We start from the raw sequence: 20,806 nt of genomic DNA on the forward strand, positions 1-20,806 counted from the left end.
AGACCATCTGCTAAATGATGTAAATGTTAATGTCACTTGTTAAATCTACTTCAGTGTAGATGAAGGGGAGGAGACAGGATAAAGCAGGATTGTTAAGCCTGTAGACATGGACTGTGTGTGCCATTCAGAGGGTGAATGGGCAAAACAAAATATTTGAGTGCCTTCGAGTGGGGTATGGTAGTAGGTGCCAGCACACAGGTTTGAGTGTGTCAAAAACTGCATCTCTGCTGGGTTGTTCACGCTCAACAGTTTGCCGTGTGTATCAAGAATGGTCCACCACCCAAAGGACTTCCAGCCAACTTGACACACCTGTGGGACGCATTGGATATGGTCCAGCTTCCCTGTGGAATGCTTTCGACACCTTGCAGAATCCATGCCCCAACGAATTGAGGCGGTTCTGAGGGTAAAAGGGGGGGTGCAACTCAATATTAGAAAGGTGTTCTTAATGTGTTGGACACTCAGTGTAAATATAGTGTCAAATGTGTTTGGTTCTCATTAAGAATGCCCCCCCCCCCCCTCAGAAACCAGACAACAGTAGTTCAGGAAAGCCTTTTTTGCTTTATTAAAAAGAAGCTTTGAACGTCAGAAAATACAAGATTGGTCTGTGTGATTTTTTCCCCTTCAAATTATTATTCATTTTTCCTTTTCTTATGAAAGGCTGCTGTTTAAACAGCTTTGAGTGAAATGTGTCCATCTGTCCTCTTGCTTTGGACTTTAGGGGTGGATGTCCTTGTTTTTCCTGAGAATCAGGCCTGTCCTTGTTTGTCTTTTTAATTTGTATTTCTTCGTAAGTGCCCACAGTGCCGAGTATGATGCCCCGTCCAGCAGATCCAGAAATGTCCTGTTTTATCTACATATTGTACTCCATGCTGACCTCCTAAAGATGAGGTACAAGGCAGGGCAATTTTTTCCTCCAAAATAGATGCCATATATATATATGTATACACATACATATATATACACATTCGTACATATAATATCTTTATTCATGTGATGTTCAAAATGTTTTTTTTTTTTTTTTAAATGTACACGTTTACAAAATCGTAACAAAGACTGGAAAGTGTTTCGCTCGCTCTGGAACAATGAAGCTGGGTAGGTAATCTAACAACACTTCACTAAAACGGTCTCTGATTTGTATATTGAAGCCAGACAGAAAATACCAGTCAAAAGGAAGGAAAGAAAGGGATGTGGGGCCAGTGGAGAAGAAAAGAGGGAATGTACAAGAGGAGAGATGGAGAAAAAGAAGTGGAGAGAGATGTGTAGACAGGCTACTTATCTTTCCAAAACAAAACATGGGGGAGTGTTTTCACATGAAAAAAAAAGCACAAACAATCTTTGTGTTCTTTTATTACTAAATAATGCAACAATGAACATTGCACTTCTTCCGCCCTTTCGTTCTCACGTGTGGGATGGTACTTGTTGGCTTAGCCTTCCCCACCTTTCTCTGTTCTTAACACTTGGGGGGTGGGGGGGAGATGAGGCATAACCCTTGTTCTGTCACTGTAAAGTGTGTCGGTATTGTCCGTTTTCCTACCTTGGACCAAACAGGCTTCTGATTCAGAGACGTAAACAAAACACAGATCCTGGTCAAAAACAAAACAAAAACGATGAAACGAAAGGAATAAAAACAGAACAAGTAGAGGTGTTTGGGCAGCACATAATTTGGGAAAGGCAGGGCTCAATTTTCCCCACCCTTACGCGGTGGTGAGCGCCTCCTCTGAAGTCATTTTAGCCAGATCCTCAAGGAATAAAAACCAGGATGGATGCCTGGGCCGCAGCGCACCATCCTCTTCAGGCTGGGAGGAAGGTATGCAGGGACAGCGGTCCCCCTGGGACTGTACTAGGCCTCAGAAGGCCTGCTGAGCTGGGTTGTAGTTGAAGGTAGATGGGACGTGGGGCCTCTCTTCTAGCTTTTCGTACTCCAGGTGGAACTCCTGGAGGGATAGAGAACACATAATCAGCAATGGAGACGGAAGATTCCTGTTGAGTTTATATTGCCTGAGTGAGAATACTGATCATCAATATCAAGAGCTGAAAACTCAGTGACAGACATCACCAGTAACAGAGATACAAAAAGTCTATATTGAACCAACGTTAAACACGTACAAGTTCCAAAAAAAAAAAAAAAACTAGGATGTCAAGCACGTAACTCCATCAAATGAGATTCACAACTCAAAACATACATGTAAATCTAAATAGCACACACAGCACTTTCTCTTCATGTTAAGTGTATTAATTGAGGATAGCAGATACTAAAGCCAATACCTTTACCTTGGCTACCTTCCTCCAGTTAAGACAATCAAAGAAGTAGTAGGTCCCCCTCTCATAGGTGTTGGTCTTTAGTGTGGGCTCCATGCCCGGCGCCCGCGTGATCCACACCCGCTCCTCTTTGTGGTACCGCCAATCCCGGTTAAAGCTGCACCAACACCAGACAGGCAGGAGAGAGATGCCATTAACGCACAGTGAGTCAGTAAAGAAAAAGGCACAAATAACTCCTTGATAACAACATATAGAAACTATGAACAACTACTGAAAGAAACCGATAAGGTGATCCTGGGAAATAAGGCGTGCTAATGAATCCTAGTCTAATTTAGATAAGATCCATGTTCAAAGACACCTCTCTCAAGGGTGCCTTCGTGAAAGTGCCTTCAGTAGTGATAGTACAGCACTTACAGCTCTACTGCTGCCAGGAGCTGTAGCAGGTCTCCTCCGTTCATGTAGTACAGATAGAACAGCAGGTCTTCACCGTACCGCGCCAGTTTAATAGCTGCCAGCTGAGGAAGAGGAGAGATGGCTTTATCAACACCATCATTTGGTTTATCCAATTATGACATTGTGCTTTCTTCCAGAGTATAAGATCAATACCACTTGAAAGGGGATTACTGATTTATCACTTACCTTGTCCCTTATGTGGATGTTGGTTAAGTACTCAGAGGGGACGTGGAAGTCTGAAAGATAGGAGGCACCAGGGTCACCAACAGGCTTAGTGTGGGGTATGTGTGTGTGGTCAGCGTAATATCTTACCAATGTCTTGAGGTCGACACGGTGCTGATGCCCAGGGGGAAGCAAACTTGGGGTACAGGTTTCTGTCAGAAGAGGAGGGGACATGTTACTATCAACAGATTTAAGATGAATAAAAACATCTAACAAAACATTGATTTTGACTTCTGTAACCATTGAACCTAATGTTCAGACAGAGCAACCATCTTACTCTGGAGAGTTGAGGTTGAGTCCAAGCGTTGTGAGGTCACTCCCCAGTGCCAAGTGCACCATGCCCGGGTCCGTCTCCGCTGCTCGGATAAACGTCAGCAAGCCAATCATCCCAAACTGGTCCGTCACCATTCCCCCGGGAATGTTCGTCACCCGCCCTACAGATGTGGGAAAATCCACAGTGAGGGAAAATAATAACCAAGTAGAGCTTTCCCTACAGCTAATGCAAATGTGGACCATACCAACGGTCATGCAGGAACCATGTCAAAACCCACTGAGGTACCCAGGTTGAGACCGAGAGGTGTGATTGGTTTAGCGGGCTCACCGTCAGGTAACACCTGGATCCCTTTCTTCTGGCTGTTGTTCTGTGCTGAGCTCGTCTTGTCTCCGGGGAACTTAGGACCGTCTGCACTGGACGTGCTCTTGCCTGTAGAGTTTAGGTTCTGAACAAAGCAAAAAAACAATGAGTGAATAATTCTCTTTTTTATTACATCTATAAGCCACATGACATCATGGAACATTGCTTTGAATATAGGATGTCCACTCTACTAATTCTATGGTGAAAGACTTGAATATGCAGTAGTTGTTGTTGCTCAACATAAGGAGGCCTTGTATGGTTGCCTGTCCATGTATGGCATGACAACGACCAATGAAAACAGACTGACAACCAGACTAAAGGCAGCCTGTCTGTCTGTCTGACTGTCTGACTCACTGTTTTGCTGTCATCGTTGCTCAACGTGGAGTCCTTGTAGTTGGGACCAGGCAGTGCAGGGAAGTCCTCGTTGTGGATGGAGAAATCCTGCGTCGGCTCGTTCGATGGCTTCGTCACCATGCCAACTGATGAGGTCATGAGATGAAGAGAAGAGGCTTCTTAAATAAATCACCACAATGAGAAAGAAGTTTAGCCTTGGGTTATATATACACACACCATTGGAGAAGGCCTTCTCCCTTTCTTCATCACAATTTGCCACAGTTTATATTTGAAGAGAGACTGAAGTGGGTTGAGTATTTACACTGAGAATGTGTCTAGCAGTGTTGACTGGCCCACAGTAATATGACGAGGCAGTGATGCTTTGACATGTGCACTGCCAAGTTCCCTTTGCATCCAAGCCAAGTGCATTACAATGAGCCCTTCTTACAGGGAGCCCTTCTTTCTAGTGCACTACACTGAGCCCTTACAATGGGTAGCCCTCCTAGTCTAGTCCACTATTATACACCCTTACTAGCGCACCATACAGAGTTCTTACCATAGGGGGCCCTTCCAGCTAGTGGGTTAAGTAGTGGCGTTGGGTTTGCGCTTCCTTCCCTCCGACTCCTGTCTGCTAACGCAGGGAAGTCAGACAGGTCTAGCCCCGTCACGTTTTCACTGCCGTCTGTGAGGGGCAGGTTAAAGACTTGTAAGAAAGTAAAATGGTGTTACTCTTCATGCTGACAGCATCTTATAGAGTGTGTGAATTTATAGGTAAAGTGGATGTTGTAAAAACTTGATGACATAAAGCCTACAGGTAAACTGCGCTGAATGTGATGTATCATTGGATGGCCAGACTGAGCATCAGATAGCTGGTTATTTTGAAGAGACACACTACTAACCTGTGCCATTGAAGATGTTGCTTGATAACGAGTTGTTCATTCCAAACGCCTGGTTCCGGTTCATCCCGAATCCCGACATGCTACAAAAATACAGAGGAGAACTTTAGCCTCCAACTGGATCACCCTCATATTCAATCATCACAAAAAACTATTGATGATTTAGACATTTAAACAGAGAGTTGAGAACAGCAGAGCTTTCAGTTGTATTGCCAGCCAGACCGAGACTGTACCTGTTGATGGTGAATGGCTGCCGTGCAGGCTGCTGTTTGGGCATACAGATAATGCTGGGGGGGCTGCGGTTGGGGCTGCCCAACCCTGAGCTGCCCATGCTGTTGGTCCTGCCGCCGCCCATCCCGATGCCCTGGCCCACCTGGGAGTGGTTCAGCATGTTCCTCGAGTTCATCGGCAGGATCCCCCTGTGGAGGAGACATGACGGGTTAGAGTTAGACTAATGGGTGAACAGAATGGCTTGATATGAAGCCAGGTGATTAGTTTACTAATAATGTCCTGTCCTGCTCTGGAACTACTGAACTGAACAGCTAACTAACTAACAGCAGAATAATGATTCCATAACATTTAAAACATTGGCTTATGTGGTCTCTCGGTCTCAAGAATCTCTTTCTCCAGCATCTCCATCTTACACACACCTGCTTGGCGAGGGTGGAGTATGGAGGGACATGGTGGGTACCCCAGTGGTGGGGGTGATATGGCTCGGTAGCGGAGTGCCTTGCGTTAAGCTGCGGTTTAACTGAGGCGTGTTGTTACCCATGCCCCTTATCGAGAAGCCTAGTGCACCTGCAACAGGAGAAATAGAAACAGTCAACATGGGACTCTCATCAAATTCCAAAGTGACCAAAATATTGGATATTTCTCATAGCGATATTTTGAGATCAACAAGAAGTGTTGAAGTCTGTTTTGAATTGGGTATATTTAATCGGGTACATTTACAGGGTAATTATTCTAAATTTATCAAATAGCTCCAGGTATGACTTGACTACAAAATTGTTACAGACCAAAATTTATTACAGCCTTAGTAGAAAAGACACTGAAAACCACAGACAGAAATGTAAGTGAACAGATGCAGCCAGCTTACTCTGTGGGCCATATAAACTGGCCCCAAGCTGGGATAGTTGACCTGATGACGACGGTGAGGGAGACGAGAGCATCTAGGAGGACAAGGAGAGAGATAAACCACAAAGTGAGAGGGAAGGACTGGAAACAAGAATACCAACAGATGACAATACCCTTATCAATAACACATAATTGCACATTAGGGCAGTTCGTATATCATTATTTACAAATCACATTACATTGGAATTACACTGTAATTGGGGTATTCAATTTAAAGGATAATAATAATAACAACAACATCAATGCTAAGGCAAGTTATAGTCATATAGGATGATGGAGTAGCCTAAATCTCCCTAAATATGAAAAATAACCATAAACAGATTTACATTATAGAAGGACGTGAAAACAATTTACTTACTTCAAGATCAAAGGGAGCTGTAGTAGGGATGTGCGATCGAGCAGACAGAGCACTTACGTCTTTGTCCGACCGATGTGGGTACATGGACGGCTGGCTGTAGTACATGTTCTCATCAGGGTAGTCACTTTCCACCCCCTCTACAAACTTCTTTCTCGTAGCACTGAACATGCCGTTTGTCACCTACAGAGAGTGGGAAGAAGGAACAGGTTTAAATATCTCAATTCCTCAACAGTCCATAGAAATTGAGACTGTCGACCAGCATGTCTGGATCCACTGTCCACACTGTTTATATCAGATTTAAAAAACGATAATGGACAGGACAGGAGAGAAACACACAAGCCACGCAGTAGTGTACAATGACTATGGTCTACTACACATTCAGTTTCAACTGGTCCGACATCACAGCTCACTACCAGACAACACGCCCACACCTTGCGCAATGTGTGCATACCAATGCTTGACTTGGAATTAAATAGGTTCCAGTACTCATTTTGGGTGCCGGTACTGTTTATATTTAGGTGCAGGAGCTCCACAATAGTTGAGAGGTAATATACTACCGTATAAGACGAACAGGAGCTCAAGCAGTAGACAATCTGACGTGCTGGTTACTCAGCTCCACTGAGCTCCTGCCCAAGTCAAGTACTGGTGCATACAGTGTGCCTTACAAAACTCATTTACAATCGCGTATATAGTGTTGTTGATTTTCCACTCACTGTTATCATGCTGGTGTGTGAAAATGCATTGGTCAACATACAAAAACTGTGTCCATCCCTGCAGCGTTGCCTCAGAACAATTCAACAAGCTTCTGCTCAGGTGACACTATAAGGTTCAGTTATTATTCTCTACACCAAACTTTCCGTAAAGCATTTTGTGGCTAACGTTAACTAACAATACAGCGCGAGTCTGATTAGTTATAATAACAGTTAGTTCAACAACAAGCATCACTAGACTAACGTTAGCTAGCTAAATCCCTCCAATTCAACAACCCTTGTCAGGCAGTCTGCTTGCCTATAGGTAGCGATGTGCAGGTTGGGCCTGTTGTGTCTCCTATCCAGTTCCCAGTACCTTTCGGTCTCAATTTACGCTAGGAGCCACAGACAAAAACAGAGCGCAGAAGACTTTTCGAATTCAAATCTGCCAACCCGGTCCAAAACACACCAATCCGAATGACAAGGACAAAAAAGATGAATGTGTTGTGATGTGACGATTCGAGTCGGACCAAACGGGGTTATATTTGAGGGAAAAATACTGTAAAAACCTCACCGCATTAATTTCCCTTCTCCTCGTAGCTAGATCCAAGATGGCTGTGTATTCAGTATTCCACAATCGAGAATCCTGGGTGAATAGCCTTTGCCCTCTGACCTCTCTACAACCTCCTAACCATTTCCGCACACAAATTTTGAACGTTCTACTTCTGTGGGTACAAAGTGGCTAATACACTACAGGATGTATTTGAATGGTCTGCAGTATTATTTTTCTAGTTACATATATTGTTGGGTGAACTCACTATCGGTAGAAAATGATCAGTGTATCAACAAACTCAGTAGGTAAATAAATCCAAAAATGATAATAAGCCACTCTCATTTATATTATTTTCAAAACATAGAGGCAATGAACCCAGGCATAAGTGATATGACATCACGGTAGTAGCCTATACATCAGGGATCATCAACTAGATTCAGCCGTGGGCCGATTTTTTCTTGAGTGGATGATCAGAGCTAGTGGTGCACGACTCCAAGATTTTTGGAATCGACTTCGACTCCTGTGGATGGAGTTGAAAGGAGTCGACTCTTGCTCAAAACGCGCTGAAACGGATGCGAACACACGTACATACAACCTCATTATTGCGGAGTCCTACTAGGAAGACTACATTTGCGTTCTAGAGGACTGACATAAGCATGATGCTGCCCATTTGCTAATCAATTTAGTCTATAAAAAGACTGTTTTGTTTGAATATAGAAGGTGATGTGTAGGAACTAGACAATTTCATTGATATTTCTGCTGTGTGCAGCCTTGACCATCCCATGGGTTGATGTGTCACACTCTACGATCATAATCGTTTTCTTTGCCATATTATAGCCCTATTCCGACGGGTATTACTAAAGAGGTTGGTTTTGTCATTATTACCCAAGTATGTGCATTATTTATTCCAGAGGACGATTCACACAGGATTCGTTTTTTTCAAAACTAATTCATATGTATATTCACTACCGTTCAAAAGTTTGGGGTCACTTAGAAATGTCCTTGTTTTCCATGAAAACATACATAAAATGAATAGGAAATATGGTCAAGACGTTGACAAGGTTATAAATAATGATGTTTAATTGAAATAATAATTGTGTCCTTCAAACTTTGCTTTCATCAAAGAATCCTCCATTTGCATTAATTACAGCCTTGCAGACCTTTGGCATTCTAGTTGTCAGTTTGTTGTGGTAATCTGAAGAGATTTCACCCCATGCTTCCTGAAGCACCTCCCACAAATTGGATTGGCTTGGCTTGATGGTCACTTCTTATGTACCATATGGTCAAGCTGCTCCCACAACAGCTAAATAGGGTTGAGATCCGGTGACTGTGCTGGCCACTCCATTATAGACAGAATGCCAGCTGACTGCTTCTTCCCTAAATAGTTATTGCATAGTTTGGAGCTGTGCTTTGTGTTATTGTCCTGTTGTAGGAGGAAATTGGCTCCAATTATGCACCGTCCACAGGGTATGGCATGGCGTTGCAAAATGGAGTGATAGCGTTCCGTCTTCAAGATCCCTTCTACCCTGTACAAATCTCCCACTTAACCACAACCAAAGATCCCCAAACAATCACATTGCCTACACCATGCTTGACAGATGGCGTAAAACCCTCTTCCAGCATCTTTTCATTTTTCTGCGTCTCACGAATGTTCTTCTTTGTGATCCGAACAACTCAAACATAGATTTGTCTGTCCATAACACTTTTTTCCAATCTTCCTCTGTCCGGTGTCTGTGTTGTTTTGCCCATCTTAAACTGTTATTTTTATTGGCCAGTCTGAGATATGGCTTTTTCTTTGCAACTCTGCCTAGGCCAGCATCCCGGAGTCGCCTCTTCACTGTTGATGTTGAGGCTGGTGTTTGCGGGTACTATTTCATGAAGCTGCCAGTTGAGGACTTGTGAGGCTTCTGTTTCTCAAACTAGACACTCTAATGTACTTGCCCTCTTGCTCAGTTGTGCATCGGGGCCTCCCACTCCTCTTTCTATTCTGGTTAGAGCCAGTTGGCGCTGTTCTGTGGAGGGAGTAGTACACACCGTTGTACAAGCTCTTCAGTGTCTTGTCAATTTCTCACATGTAATAGCCTTGATTTCTCAGAACAAGAACAGACTGACGAGTTTCAGAAGAAAGTGCTTTGTTTCTGGCCATTTTGAGCCTGTAATCTAACCCACAAATGCTGATGCGCCAGATACTCAACTAGTCTAAAGAAGGCCAGTTTTATTGCTTCCTTAAATCAGCACAACAGTTTTCAGCTGCGCTAACATAATTGCAAAAGGGTTTTCTAATGATTAATAAGCCTTTTAAAATTATAAACCTGGATTAGCTAACACAACGTGCCTTTGGAACACAGGAGTGATGGTAGCTGATTATGGGCCTCTGTTCGCCTATGTAAATATTCCATTAAAAACCAGCTGTTTCCAGCTACAATAGTCATTTACAACATTAACAATGTCTACACTGTATTTCTGATCAATTTGATGTTATTTTAATGGACCAAACATTTACTTTTCTTTCAAAAACAAGGACATTTCTAAGTGACCTCAAACGTTTGAAAGGTAGTGTATGTCTAGACGATAATAGGCTACACTAATAACTCGTGCTTGGCTGCCAAATGTATAGGTCTCCCAATAATATTTAAATTGATGAAGTGTGATCCTAATCATTATTTTAATGATCTATGGTAGACTTCCTTTCTAATTACAATGCCCCCCCCCCCAAGATACCAAGATGCCTATGCCCACGGTTCTGACTATCTGTCTGCCTGCTCCGATCCTCTCTCTCCCTCGTGGTTGCCCTTGCTGGCTCGCCTGCTCCTCTTTCTCATTGCTATGAAAAACACTAGTGTGTGTTTGGTCATCGGTCTGTTGTGTGTAGAATAGCTCAGCCTACTCGTTAATAGCCCCTATGTTAGAGCCGATTTGGACATATTTGTATAAAAGACAGAACATACAGAGCTCCATGTACGTTTGTGTAAATATATTAAATATGAATGTATATGATGAAATATTAGGTACGTACCTTTATGATTTATATTTACCTGATTGAGATATATTCATTTGTTATTAGTGTAACTTAGTTTTTGGCCCCCCCTCTTGCCCATTCATTGCACTGTGGTAAATGTGTTAGGATAAAGGCAGGAAGTTGGGCCTTCGGTGGGAGGAGTCCTAGCTAGACGCGGGAGCATTATAGTCTTCTGACCATACAAATCAAATCAAATCAAATTTTATTAGTCACATACACATGGTTAGCAGATGTTAATGCGAGTGTAGCGAAATGCTTGTGCTTCTAGTTCCGACAATGCAGTAATAACCAACAAGTAATCTAACCTAACAATTCCACAACTACTACCTTATACACACAAGTGTAAAGGGATAAAGAATATGTACATAAAGATATATGAGTGAGTGATGGTACAGAACGGCATAGGCAAGATGCAGTAGATGGTATAGAGTACAGTATATACATATGAGATGAGTAATGTAGGGTATGTAAACATAAAGTGGCATAGTTTAAAGTGGCTAGTGATACATGTATTACATAAAGATGGCAAGATGCAGTAGATGATATAGAGTACAGTATATACATATACATATGAGATGAGTAATGTAGGGTATGTAAACATTATATTAAGTGGCATTGTTTAAAGTGGCTAGTGGTACATTTTTACATAATTTCCATCAATTCCCATTATTAAAGTGGCTGGAGTTGAGTCAGTATGTTGGCAGCGGCCGCTAAATGTTAGTGGTGGCTGTTTAACAGTCTGATGGCCTTGAGATAGAAGCTGTTTTTCAGTCTCTCGGTCCCTGCTTTGATGCACCTGTACTGACCTCGCCTTCTGGATGATAGCGGGGTGAACAGGCAGTGGCTTGGGTGGTTGTTGTCCTTGATGATCTTTATGGCCTTCCTGTGACATCGGGTGGTGTAGGTGTCCTGGAGGGCAGGTAGTTTGCCCCCGGTGATGCGTTGTGCAGACAGGTCATATTATGTATTTTCCATGTCAAGTAATCTTTGCTTTAAGTTGATTGGAGAATCAATTTTTTTGTTAGATATAAGAAGAATAAACCTTTTTGTTGCACCATGCGTACGAAACACTCCACTTTCAGGCTAGGGCAGTGGCTATGGTAAAGAGGAAAGGAAGCCACTACACCATACTTTACTGAACTTGCATAAGACATTGCAAATCAATAAATTGCTAAATACAGGATTGTGAAAGCCTACAGCCTACATCTTTGTCATAAAAATTATATGAGAAACCTATCATTAGCATCACCATATCCTGTTCCTTAATTGTTTGAAACCTGGACGTTTTACTTCATATTATGAGGCATGTTTTACCTTGTCAAAATCCTACCATAAAAACCTGGTGGCAATTATTTTTTTATTAAGACTTACTAATATGTGTTTCCTGCTCTTTTCTTTAAACATTTTTTAATTGTCTAGCTGCCAAATGCATTATCCGAATCTTATGTGCGTTGCATGTGCGTTTTAGGACCGTGTTTTCTGGAAATTGCATTTTGGAACGTTCACGTGTAACCTACTGCCATGCTGTACATTGCTGCCCCTACAATGTGAATAAATAATATTTTATCAACATTTGAAGCTAAACATTCCGATCTGTTCCATCAGCCGTATTAATTGATGTGGCGTATGCCTTGACTAAACTAATTTGATACGTATCAGTCTGGATTAAGAAGTGAGTATTTGCAATGCCCACTGAAAAGTAAGTGGGTATACGGCGTATACCCTCCACTAAACCACTGGCAAATAGTTTCCTCCGTTACAAAAATAATGAATCTTAGGAGTCAAGCTTGACACCCAGAAATGCGAGTCGACGGGCAAGGAGTCAGGGAATCGATTATTTTGGAGTCAACTCCCCACCATACATGGGACCAGAACATAATTACCAATCATTTGTAGATTGCAAATTGACTGCAAGAAGCCCAAACAGATAATACTTTACTAAACACAGTCATTTCAAACCTTGCTTACATTTGGGGAACCCTGCTATACATGATATCATATTGTATCACCATATCATATTGATACAGTATGTCACTCACTAGCTACGAATCACCTTCACTAATGAATGTCAATAAGGATTCAAAAAGTATTACCTTATATCTATTCTATTTCTAACATTTGAAAGCATCTGCAAGGATTCTCATTGTTCTCCATCATTCCATTGTTCTATGTGTTATGCATAACACATTGTATAATTTAATTTATGCCATAGGCCTATCGGTTAACAGAGCATGTTGGATAAAATAAGTTGTCCTCTCCAATCTCTCTACAGTATTACATCCTATGGAGGGACCACCATATTGCCCACATTTTCTCCCTCATCAGTCGGTACCGTATTTCTAAGCCACCAGATGAAGAGTAATGTGCTGCCTAGAGAGGAGGGCTGGAGCTAAAAACAGTCTATCAGAGCACAGTCTGCCCCCCCAGGCCTGATAAGGGAAATTAAATTCCTGCCCTTTATCTGGAAAATAGCCCCTAATGAAGGTACAGGAGATAACGTAGGAAATTCACACTTCAGAGTGTACTAACGAGACAACAGATGATACCACCTTCCAGATTGCAGAGAATTACGTAACAGGGTTATGTAATTGAAAATGGTTCCCATGCACATGGTAGAGTAAGAACAGATTAAGTCACATAATGTGGCCAAAAACAAGCTCAAACTCACTCTACAGTAGGGGAGAGTGGGGTAAGTTGAGACAAAGGGGTAAGTTGAGGGTTCTTTGTTTCTATTTATTTGTCATCTTCTTTTTCTTCTTCTATGGTATTATGGCGGTCAGCAAAGAAATGTTAGAGGTGCATGCCACCACCTACTGGATGGGTGAAAACTGATCAACTTTAATGCATAAATAACAGGGGAAGAGGAAGGGTGAACAAAAACTTCACTCCTTCAATCTCATTCAAATGTCGTCTCAGATCCCTACACAGGTTCAGGAGCCTGAGAGGGGTTGAACCTCTTCATTCAGTATTCCCTGTCATGTTTTGGCCGTGAAGTCCTGATGATCCCAAAATATTTTTGCCGCCTTCGCAATGATTTCTAGTTTCTTTGATTTTTTTATTTGTTTGTCCAGTGCAATTTATCACTTGTGCGATAAACACAATAAAGTCTACCTTCTTCACTGTTAGTATCCCAGGATCCCTCTGATGAATGACATTCACTGAGTGGCATCCACTCTCATCTTATATCCACTTGCTCCTTCCGCTACTTGCACTGCCTCCACATAGGAGACCTGCGGGATAGCCCTGATCCTAGCAAGCTAATATAACAGCTTTTACCCTATCAGGGCAATCTGGAGCGTGATTCCCATTACAATTACAGGACCATGCTTCCTCAGACTCTTCAACAACAACAAATACTTGCCACATGTCCAAACGTTTTACAATTATAACACTGAAGCAGATTTTGTACATACTGTCTTCACTGAATATCTCACATTCCCAAATGTTATATGAGTCAGTAGAAAAACTTAATCAAACGACAGCAAAACTGATAGGCTTTCCAACTTCTTTCCGTCAATCATTGAGATTTAACGACGTGCGTCTACCACTCCAGGTATGTTCTCCCTAATCCACAAAGCCTCAATGTCCTACAAGACGTCAGAGATGACACCTTTATTCGATGCCCTACTCTGAAAATCATAGCTTTCCACATCATACATTAATAGTTTGTAGAGCTTGACACACAGGAAATCAACATACCGCTTCTGGTCACCCTGACCGAATCCACTTTTCCCAATGTGTCCTTTACCATCTTTGAGACCACGAACAAACAGGTCACCCAAAAAAGCATCCTTGCTGGTGAAACGCACTCCAACAATATATTCATCTTAATTTCCAACTTTAGACCTTTTATTTCCATTCTTCTTTCTCACCATTGTCCACTTATCATTCTCATCAACTCCACTCGCACCAACAAAATCAGACATTGTATCTGTTTCCACCATTACATGCATTTGTAGGCGGTTTAACTTACCCTGTCATGCGGTTACCCCATACCCGGGGTAAGTTGTGGCAGGAGACCACTTTTTTTGGACAAGCTATGTTTTCAAAACTGTAATGTTTACATGAATTCTGATTATGTCCAGGGAAATACAACATCCGGAAATATATGTAGATAGCTTTGATAGAAAGAATACTATATTTCCCTTGACAGAGTGATGCTGATTGTAAAAAATGGCTCAACTTATCCCACTCTCCCCTATGCAGTCTGGCTCTGGACTGATTGCATCCCACTTTAATCTTCTTTAAAAGCAATTGAAACAGAAAGACTACATACAGTACACTTCCCAGAAGCTCAGTAACCCCAGCCACCAGCTGTGGCTAGGTGTCCATAGCCCTCACACACTCACAGCTCACACCAAGTCAACGTGTGAGCAAAGCAGACAGGACTCCTTAACTTGGGGTTGACAAAGCCCAGGCCACTCTGGCATTTACATCCCCCTGATATGCCTCTTTAATTTTTTGGAGGCTGTTACTTAATTTTCCACTCCATGCAGCAAACATTTCAAACCACCCGATGATTTAAAGCTTTTCCAGCTTGACCAAAACACTCTCTGGCTCTCTCACACGGCTGCTTGCAACACTGTGCCATAGTTCAGAAACATGACAGCCTCTGCTAACAGTCACAAATTCTGCACATTATTTAAGAGTGAAAGGCCACTTGTGTGGCGATGATAAAGACTTGGCTCCCAGGCTGTGTGAGGGCTTGTAGACGGACAGAATGTAGATGACCTCCCGTGCTCTTTGATCACTTAACACCTCATACGCTTATCAACTGACTACATTCTGTTCTGCAGAACATAGACCACCCCCACCCCTTGCTCTCTCACGTTATGCAGAGGGGGAAAGTCATTAAGCACAAATGGGGAGGAGTGAGCAGCTCGTCATTTGCTACTGCTTAAGAGCCTAGGCAAAGCTCAGAGCCACAGACAGAAAGAGAGCGAGCCAACAGAGGTCTGTGCAAGGGTCTGGGAATATCGGCAACACTTTCACTAGGTGGGATACAACACTGACATACCACTATTTGGGGGAAAGCTGGCAAACATAATTTGGAAGTCTTATTGTGAGAAGGATCCCCTCAATCCGCACGACTCTCTAAAGTAGGTGTTTTTATAGAGACCGTCAAGTATAATCTCCAGCTTTGTGGGGGTCACAACATGCATGGACTGGTAGTTTGACATTGGAATTGCCTTTCTGGGTTTCAGTCAAGTTGTAAGGGATTCAGTCATCTAGTCATATTTCCAGTGTTATTCTTGTTGTTTTTTGTAAAATGGCATCAGACTTGACAGCTTCTACTGCTAATCATGACAGTTAGAGAATGGACTTTCCTGGACATTCTTCCATGAGCTGCTCACTCCCCCCTCAGCTCTGCGGCTGAACCAGAGTGGGTGTAGGGCAGCATCAGGGACACTCAGGCTTCTCATGATGGGGAACGTCATACGTGGCGCTGTGGCCTTCATCCCCTCCGAGCGCTGCCAGCGTTTCCTGGTGGGCGACCTGAAGGAGATGCCTCTCGATCGGACACTAGACCTGAGCAAACTGCAGCTGCGTCGTCTTCCTGTGGCTGCCTGCCTGTTCAATGAGCTGGTCAAGCTCTACCTAAGTGGCAACAACCTGAGCACCCTACCTGCAGACTTGCAGGGCCTGAGGAAGTTGCAGCTCTTAGCTCTTGACTTCAACTGTTTCGAGGAGCTGCCTGCGGCTGTGTGTCAGCTACCTCAGCTTAACATCCTGTATCTGGGCAACAACCAGCTCTGGTGCCTCCCCCGGGAGCTGGGCGAGCTGAAAGAACTTAATACCCTGTGGTTGGAGACTAACTGTTTCACTGAGTTCCCCAGTGTGGTCTGCGACCTCCCCAACCTCAAGACGCTCCATCTGGGGTACAACCAGATAAGCAAACTGCCCATGGAGCTCGGTGGGTTAGAGGAGCTTAGGAGTATCTGGCTAGCCGGGAACCAGCTGTGTGAGTTCCCGCCAGTGTTGCTCGCCATGCACCTTCTGGCCGTGATCGATGTGGACCGCAACAAAATCCGCCGCTTTCCTGGTCTGTCCCACTTGCAGGGGTTGAAACTGGTAATCTACGACCACAACCCCTGTGTGAACGCACCTGTGGTCGGGGAGGGGGTCAGAAGGGTTGGACGCTGGGCAGACAGCTCGGATGATGAAGAGGATGGTGAGGATGGGTCGAAAGTGTGTGAGACTCCGACTGAGGTGAAGGAACTTGCCTCGGAGGGACAACTGGACTCACTACTTGAAAAGGGTTGTGGAAGCATCTGACCTTCAACCGTGGATAAACTGGAGAACAGGATGCCAGTCAAGTGGAGCACTTACTAGAGAACGGCCACTTACTGGAGAATGGCCAGCAGCCAGGCCTGATGGTGTTTTGTTCCAAATATGGTCAGGCCAATGATATGGACCTAAACACGGATGACAAATAATAAGCTGTTACGATTGGTTTTCCATCATGATGAAACATGGACCTCACGAAGAGCGCCAGGAGGAATCTGATATGAAGTTCTCTACTTTTACATCACTGTCTGCAGACTTGAATGATTTTATTTTGCTCGTATTCAGTTAATTTTACAGGTGATTTTCCAATTCAATTCATTTCTGGAGACATGACCCCCTGGGCACACCACGTCATTTCAACATGGAAATTGGGGTAATATTGTTGAGACGTTGATCAATGAGATTTCAACCTTTAATCACCCACTCAAAAATACAGACAGAAGTTTGTTGTATTCCCAATGTGTTATCACTATGGTTTCAACCATCTGAAAGCACAACCAAATTCCAATGGAAAAACAATGTCTGATTTTTTTGTTTTGTTGTCATCTAAAACGTGTTATCACAGCACTTGAAACCATTTAAAAGCACAACAAAGTTAGAATGGTAATACAATGTCAGATCTTTTGTATTTATACAACAACTTAATGTGTTATCACTGTAATTCATCTAATAGCAGAACCAAATGACTTGGATTGCAGTTGAGATTACATTAAAAGTACATATTGCAAGTGATCAATGCTGTTAGAGATTCTGCACAGATTATTTAAGCATTTGTGAAGATTTCCACATACCTGCAACCTTTGCATCTTGAACAAACATGCTTTCTATGATTACATAGGAAGACATTTATAGTTACATTACGCTAACCTCAACATGTGGCCATGGATGTGTTACTCATTTTAAGGTTGAATAAATAATATTACATTAGTTTGTAAAATAGCCTTAACTTTAGGCTATTTACTGTCTTACAAAAGTAATATTGGATTGTGTTTGGTTGACAACGCAACCAAATATCAACATTTAAGGGATATCTAATGCTTGCATAGTTTCATCTGAGCCACTGGCTAAATCATATGCTTTACATTTTATTTTTGGTTTAGTTGGAGATGTGAATCCAACATAATTTGTTAATTTGTCGACAAGTTAATAGGATATTTACTGTATTGCAAAAGTGATATTGAATTGTGTTTGGTTGTCAACGCAACCAAATATCAACATTTGAATGAGATTTATGTATCTTTTGTGCCACTGACTTGGTCTGACTTTAATTCCAGTCTGTCTACAAATTATTAATTGATATGTTGGATTAAAGTCTCAACCAATAATCAAGTTAAATAATAGGAATACATAAAAAAAAAACTTTAAATGCACTTCAAATAAAGATTGATTTATTCCCATTCATTAATTTCGATTTTTGGTTAAGATGGAAACATGAATCCAACATATCAATGATTAACTTGTAGATTAAATTTGAAATCAACCAAAGCTTGAAACTCTAGGCCTTTATGTATTGTCTATTTTTAGTTGAACCCTGGGTTGAATTGAAACAATAGCGGTTGATTACTTAGCAAATGTTATAGGTCTGAATAGTATCATTGATAATATATGACAAATAGAGTATGGTTACCCTTTAGAATGCCTTTGAGAGTAACAGTGAATATATTTAATTATTAAGAGATCTATCAATAATCATTATCATGATAGCACATTGGTAGTCGTCAGTGTCAAATATCAAAGCTAAGCAGGACTGGGCCTGCTTAAAAAAAACCTGGATGGGATATCAAATGAATAGCTGTTGTAGATAGGTCAAGTAAGAGGTGCTGCCCGGCCTATAGTTTTTTTCTGATAGTGGATATACAATTGAAGATCTGACATTGTTTCAATGGTACAAACTCAACATGTGTTACACAAGGTTTGCCTATGTTGAAAATTACATTGATAAATTATTTCAAATCCTATGTATTTTCCATGTAGATTCCACATCAAAATAAGTTGACAAATTACATTGACACAATGTTGATTCAACCAGTTTGTGCCAAGTGGGAAGGAAATTCTGCCAGGTGACTCTATTCATGAACCTTTGCTGGGGACAGCATACTTACTGTACAGTGCATTTGGAAAGTATTCAGACCCCTTGACTTTTTCCACATGTTATGTTACAACCTTATTTTAATATGGATTACATAGTTTTCATTCAGGATGTCTCTGTGCTTTGCTCCTTTCATCTTTCCCTCTGTCCTGACTAGTCTCCCAGTCTCTGCCGCTGAAAAACATCCCCACAGCATGATGCTGCCACCACCATGCTTCACCGTAGGGATGGTGTCAGGTTTCCTCCAGACGTGACACTTGGCATTCAGGCCAAAGTGTTCAATCTTGGTTTCATCAGACCAGAGAATCTTGTTTCTTATGGTCTGAGTCCTTTAGGTGCCTGTTGGCAAACTCCAAGCGGGCTGTCATGTGCTTTTTACTAAGGAGTGGCTTCCGTCTGGCCACTCTACCATAAAGGCCGGATTGGAGTGCTGTAGAGATGTTTGTCCTTCTGGAAGGTTCTCCCATCTCCACAGAGGAACTCTGGAGCCCGGGTTCTTGGTCACGTCCCTGACCAAGACCCTTCTCCCCCAATTGCTCAGTTTGGCCGGGCGGCCAGATCTAGGAAGAATCTTGGTGGTTCCAAACTTCTCCCATTTAAGAATGATGGAAGCCACTGTGTTCTTGGGGACCTTCAATGTTGCAGACATGTTTTAGTACCCTTTCCCAGATCTGTGCCTCGACACAATCCTGTCTTGGAGCTCTATGGACAATTCCTTCGACCTCATGGCTTGGTTTTTGATCTGACTTGCACTGTCAACTGTGGGACCTTATATAGACAGGTGTGTGCCTTTCCAAATCATGTCCAATCAATTGAATTTACCACATGTGGACTCCAATCAAGATGTAGAAACATCTCAAGGATGATCAATGGAAACAAGATGCACATGAGCTCAATTTCGAGTCTCTTAGCAAAGGGTCTGAATACTTATGTATATAAGGAATTTCTGTTTTTTATCATTTGTCATTATGGGGTATTGTGTGTAGATTGATGAGGAGGAAAAAATATTGAATAAATTTTAGAATAAGGCTGTAATGTAACAAAATGTGGAAAAAGTCAAGGGGTCTGAATACTTTCCGAATGCTTAGTATGTACTGTATAGTATTGTGAGTAGGTATTATTTTCATAAAAAGATTGAATACAGATAATGTCGTCATAGGCTATTATAATTCACAGAGGCAGTGTTGAGTCACTTTTTGGTTATCAGTTGACTAATGACTTTACATAGACCTACCTAATTTTCCACATTTCTCCAGCATATGAAAAACTGTCCCTACCTGCCAAGGCTTATTTCTGTGAGGTGATTAATATCTATGATGGATGGTTAAAGTCAAGCTATGCACCTTTCATCCAGAGTTATGCATAATTTAGGTTATCTGACAGATAGGGTCGTATATTTGATTCAAATACTTTTAATGGGTTTTAATATTATCACAGGAGCTTCTTATCTATAATAAAATAAAATAAAAACAGCTGTATGAGACTAGCTCTAGATATGACACACACGTGGAATATTGTGCTATCTGAGATTGAGTAGTAGGCTACAAGAACAACAAATGTTGCCTAATCAAATCATGCTGAATATTTTTTAGTTATCACACTGTTGGCAGTGCACTATTGTAAGAAAAGCTTGTGATGAAGTTATGATTATGATGATGGTGATTTTGGTCTTGAAATATAGCAAACATATGAATGTACTTCATTTAGACTCTACTACTTTAATCCAATCAAATGTTCACAAATTAAATGTATATAATCTACTACTAACGCCTACAGGACTTCCGTATGTCATCTTCCCTCAATGATGTTCCCTATACACATGTAATATAAATATAAGAAATACACAAAAACAGGTCTTATAAAACAGCATTAGAACTTT

General features: G+C 41.9%; 2 protein-coding genes across 23 annotated transcripts; one reads left to right on the plus strand and one right to left on the minus strand.

The window, feature by feature from the left end:
- Positions 1–538: 538 nt before the first annotated feature.
- On the minus strand, positions 539–7,702 carry LOC139578262 (CCR4-NOT transcription complex subunit 2). 22 transcript variants are annotated; one of them, XM_071405652.1, is made up of 15 exons: positions 7,553–7,702; positions 6,347–6,469; positions 5,894–5,966; positions 5,448–5,595; positions 5,031–5,216; positions 4,801–4,880; positions 4,458–4,583; positions 3,923–4,047; positions 3,536–3,653; positions 3,212–3,368; positions 3,025–3,086; positions 2,899–2,948; positions 2,674–2,774; positions 2,272–2,416; positions 539–1,934 (listed from the first exon to the last, which is right to left on the minus strand). In XM_071405652.1, the coding sequence occupies exons 2-15, from the start codon at positions 6,455–6,457 to the stop codon at positions 1,848–1,850; spliced, it is 1,569 nt and encodes a 522-aa protein (XP_071261753.1). In that variant the 5' UTR covers positions 6,458–6,469; positions 7,553–7,702; the 3' UTR covers positions 539–1,847. The 22 variants fall into 22 exon arrangements, with proteins under 22 accessions (XP_071261753.1, XP_071261751.1, XP_071261747.1 ...); XM_071405650.1 differs by having other exon boundaries at positions 3,923–4,080; XM_071405646.1 differs by having other exon boundaries at positions 2,266–2,416; positions 3,923–4,080; positions 4,458–4,604.
- A 7,719-nt stretch (positions 7,703–15,421) lies between these two features.
- lrrc10 (leucine rich repeat containing 10) lies at positions 15,422–20,694 on the plus strand. The gene has a single exon (XM_071405655.1). The coding sequence runs from the start codon at positions 15,972–15,974 to the stop codon at positions 16,824–16,826; it is 855 nt and encodes a 284-aa protein (XP_071261756.1). The 5' UTR covers positions 15,422–15,971; the 3' UTR covers positions 16,827–20,694.
- The last annotated feature ends 112 nt before the right edge of the window (positions 20,695–20,806 follow it).

Source organism: Salvelinus alpinus, chromosome 6 (genome assembly GCF_045679555.1).
Source record: "Salvelinus alpinus chromosome 6, SLU_Salpinus.1, whole genome shotgun sequence".
Lineage (NCBI taxonomy): Eukaryota > Metazoa > Chordata > Actinopteri > Salmoniformes > Salmonidae > Salvelinus > Salvelinus alpinus.

Coding starts and splice junctions, on each gene's coding strand:
- LOC139578262 (XM_071405630.1), bottom strand. CDS start 7,041: ATGTTGACCAATGCATTTTCACACACCAGCATGATAACA. Junction 3,369..3,535: donor GATCCAGGTGTTACCTGACG/GTGAGCCCGCTA, acceptor CCACATCTGTAG/GGCGGGTGACGAACATTCCC. Junction 3,087..3,211: donor CTCAACCTCAACTCTCCAGA/GTAAGATGGTTG, acceptor CTCTTCTGACAG/AAACCTGTACCCCAAGTTTG.
- lrrc10 (XM_071405655.1), top strand. CDS start 15,972: ATGATGGGGAACGTCATACGTGGCGCTGTGGCCTTCATCCCCTCCGAG.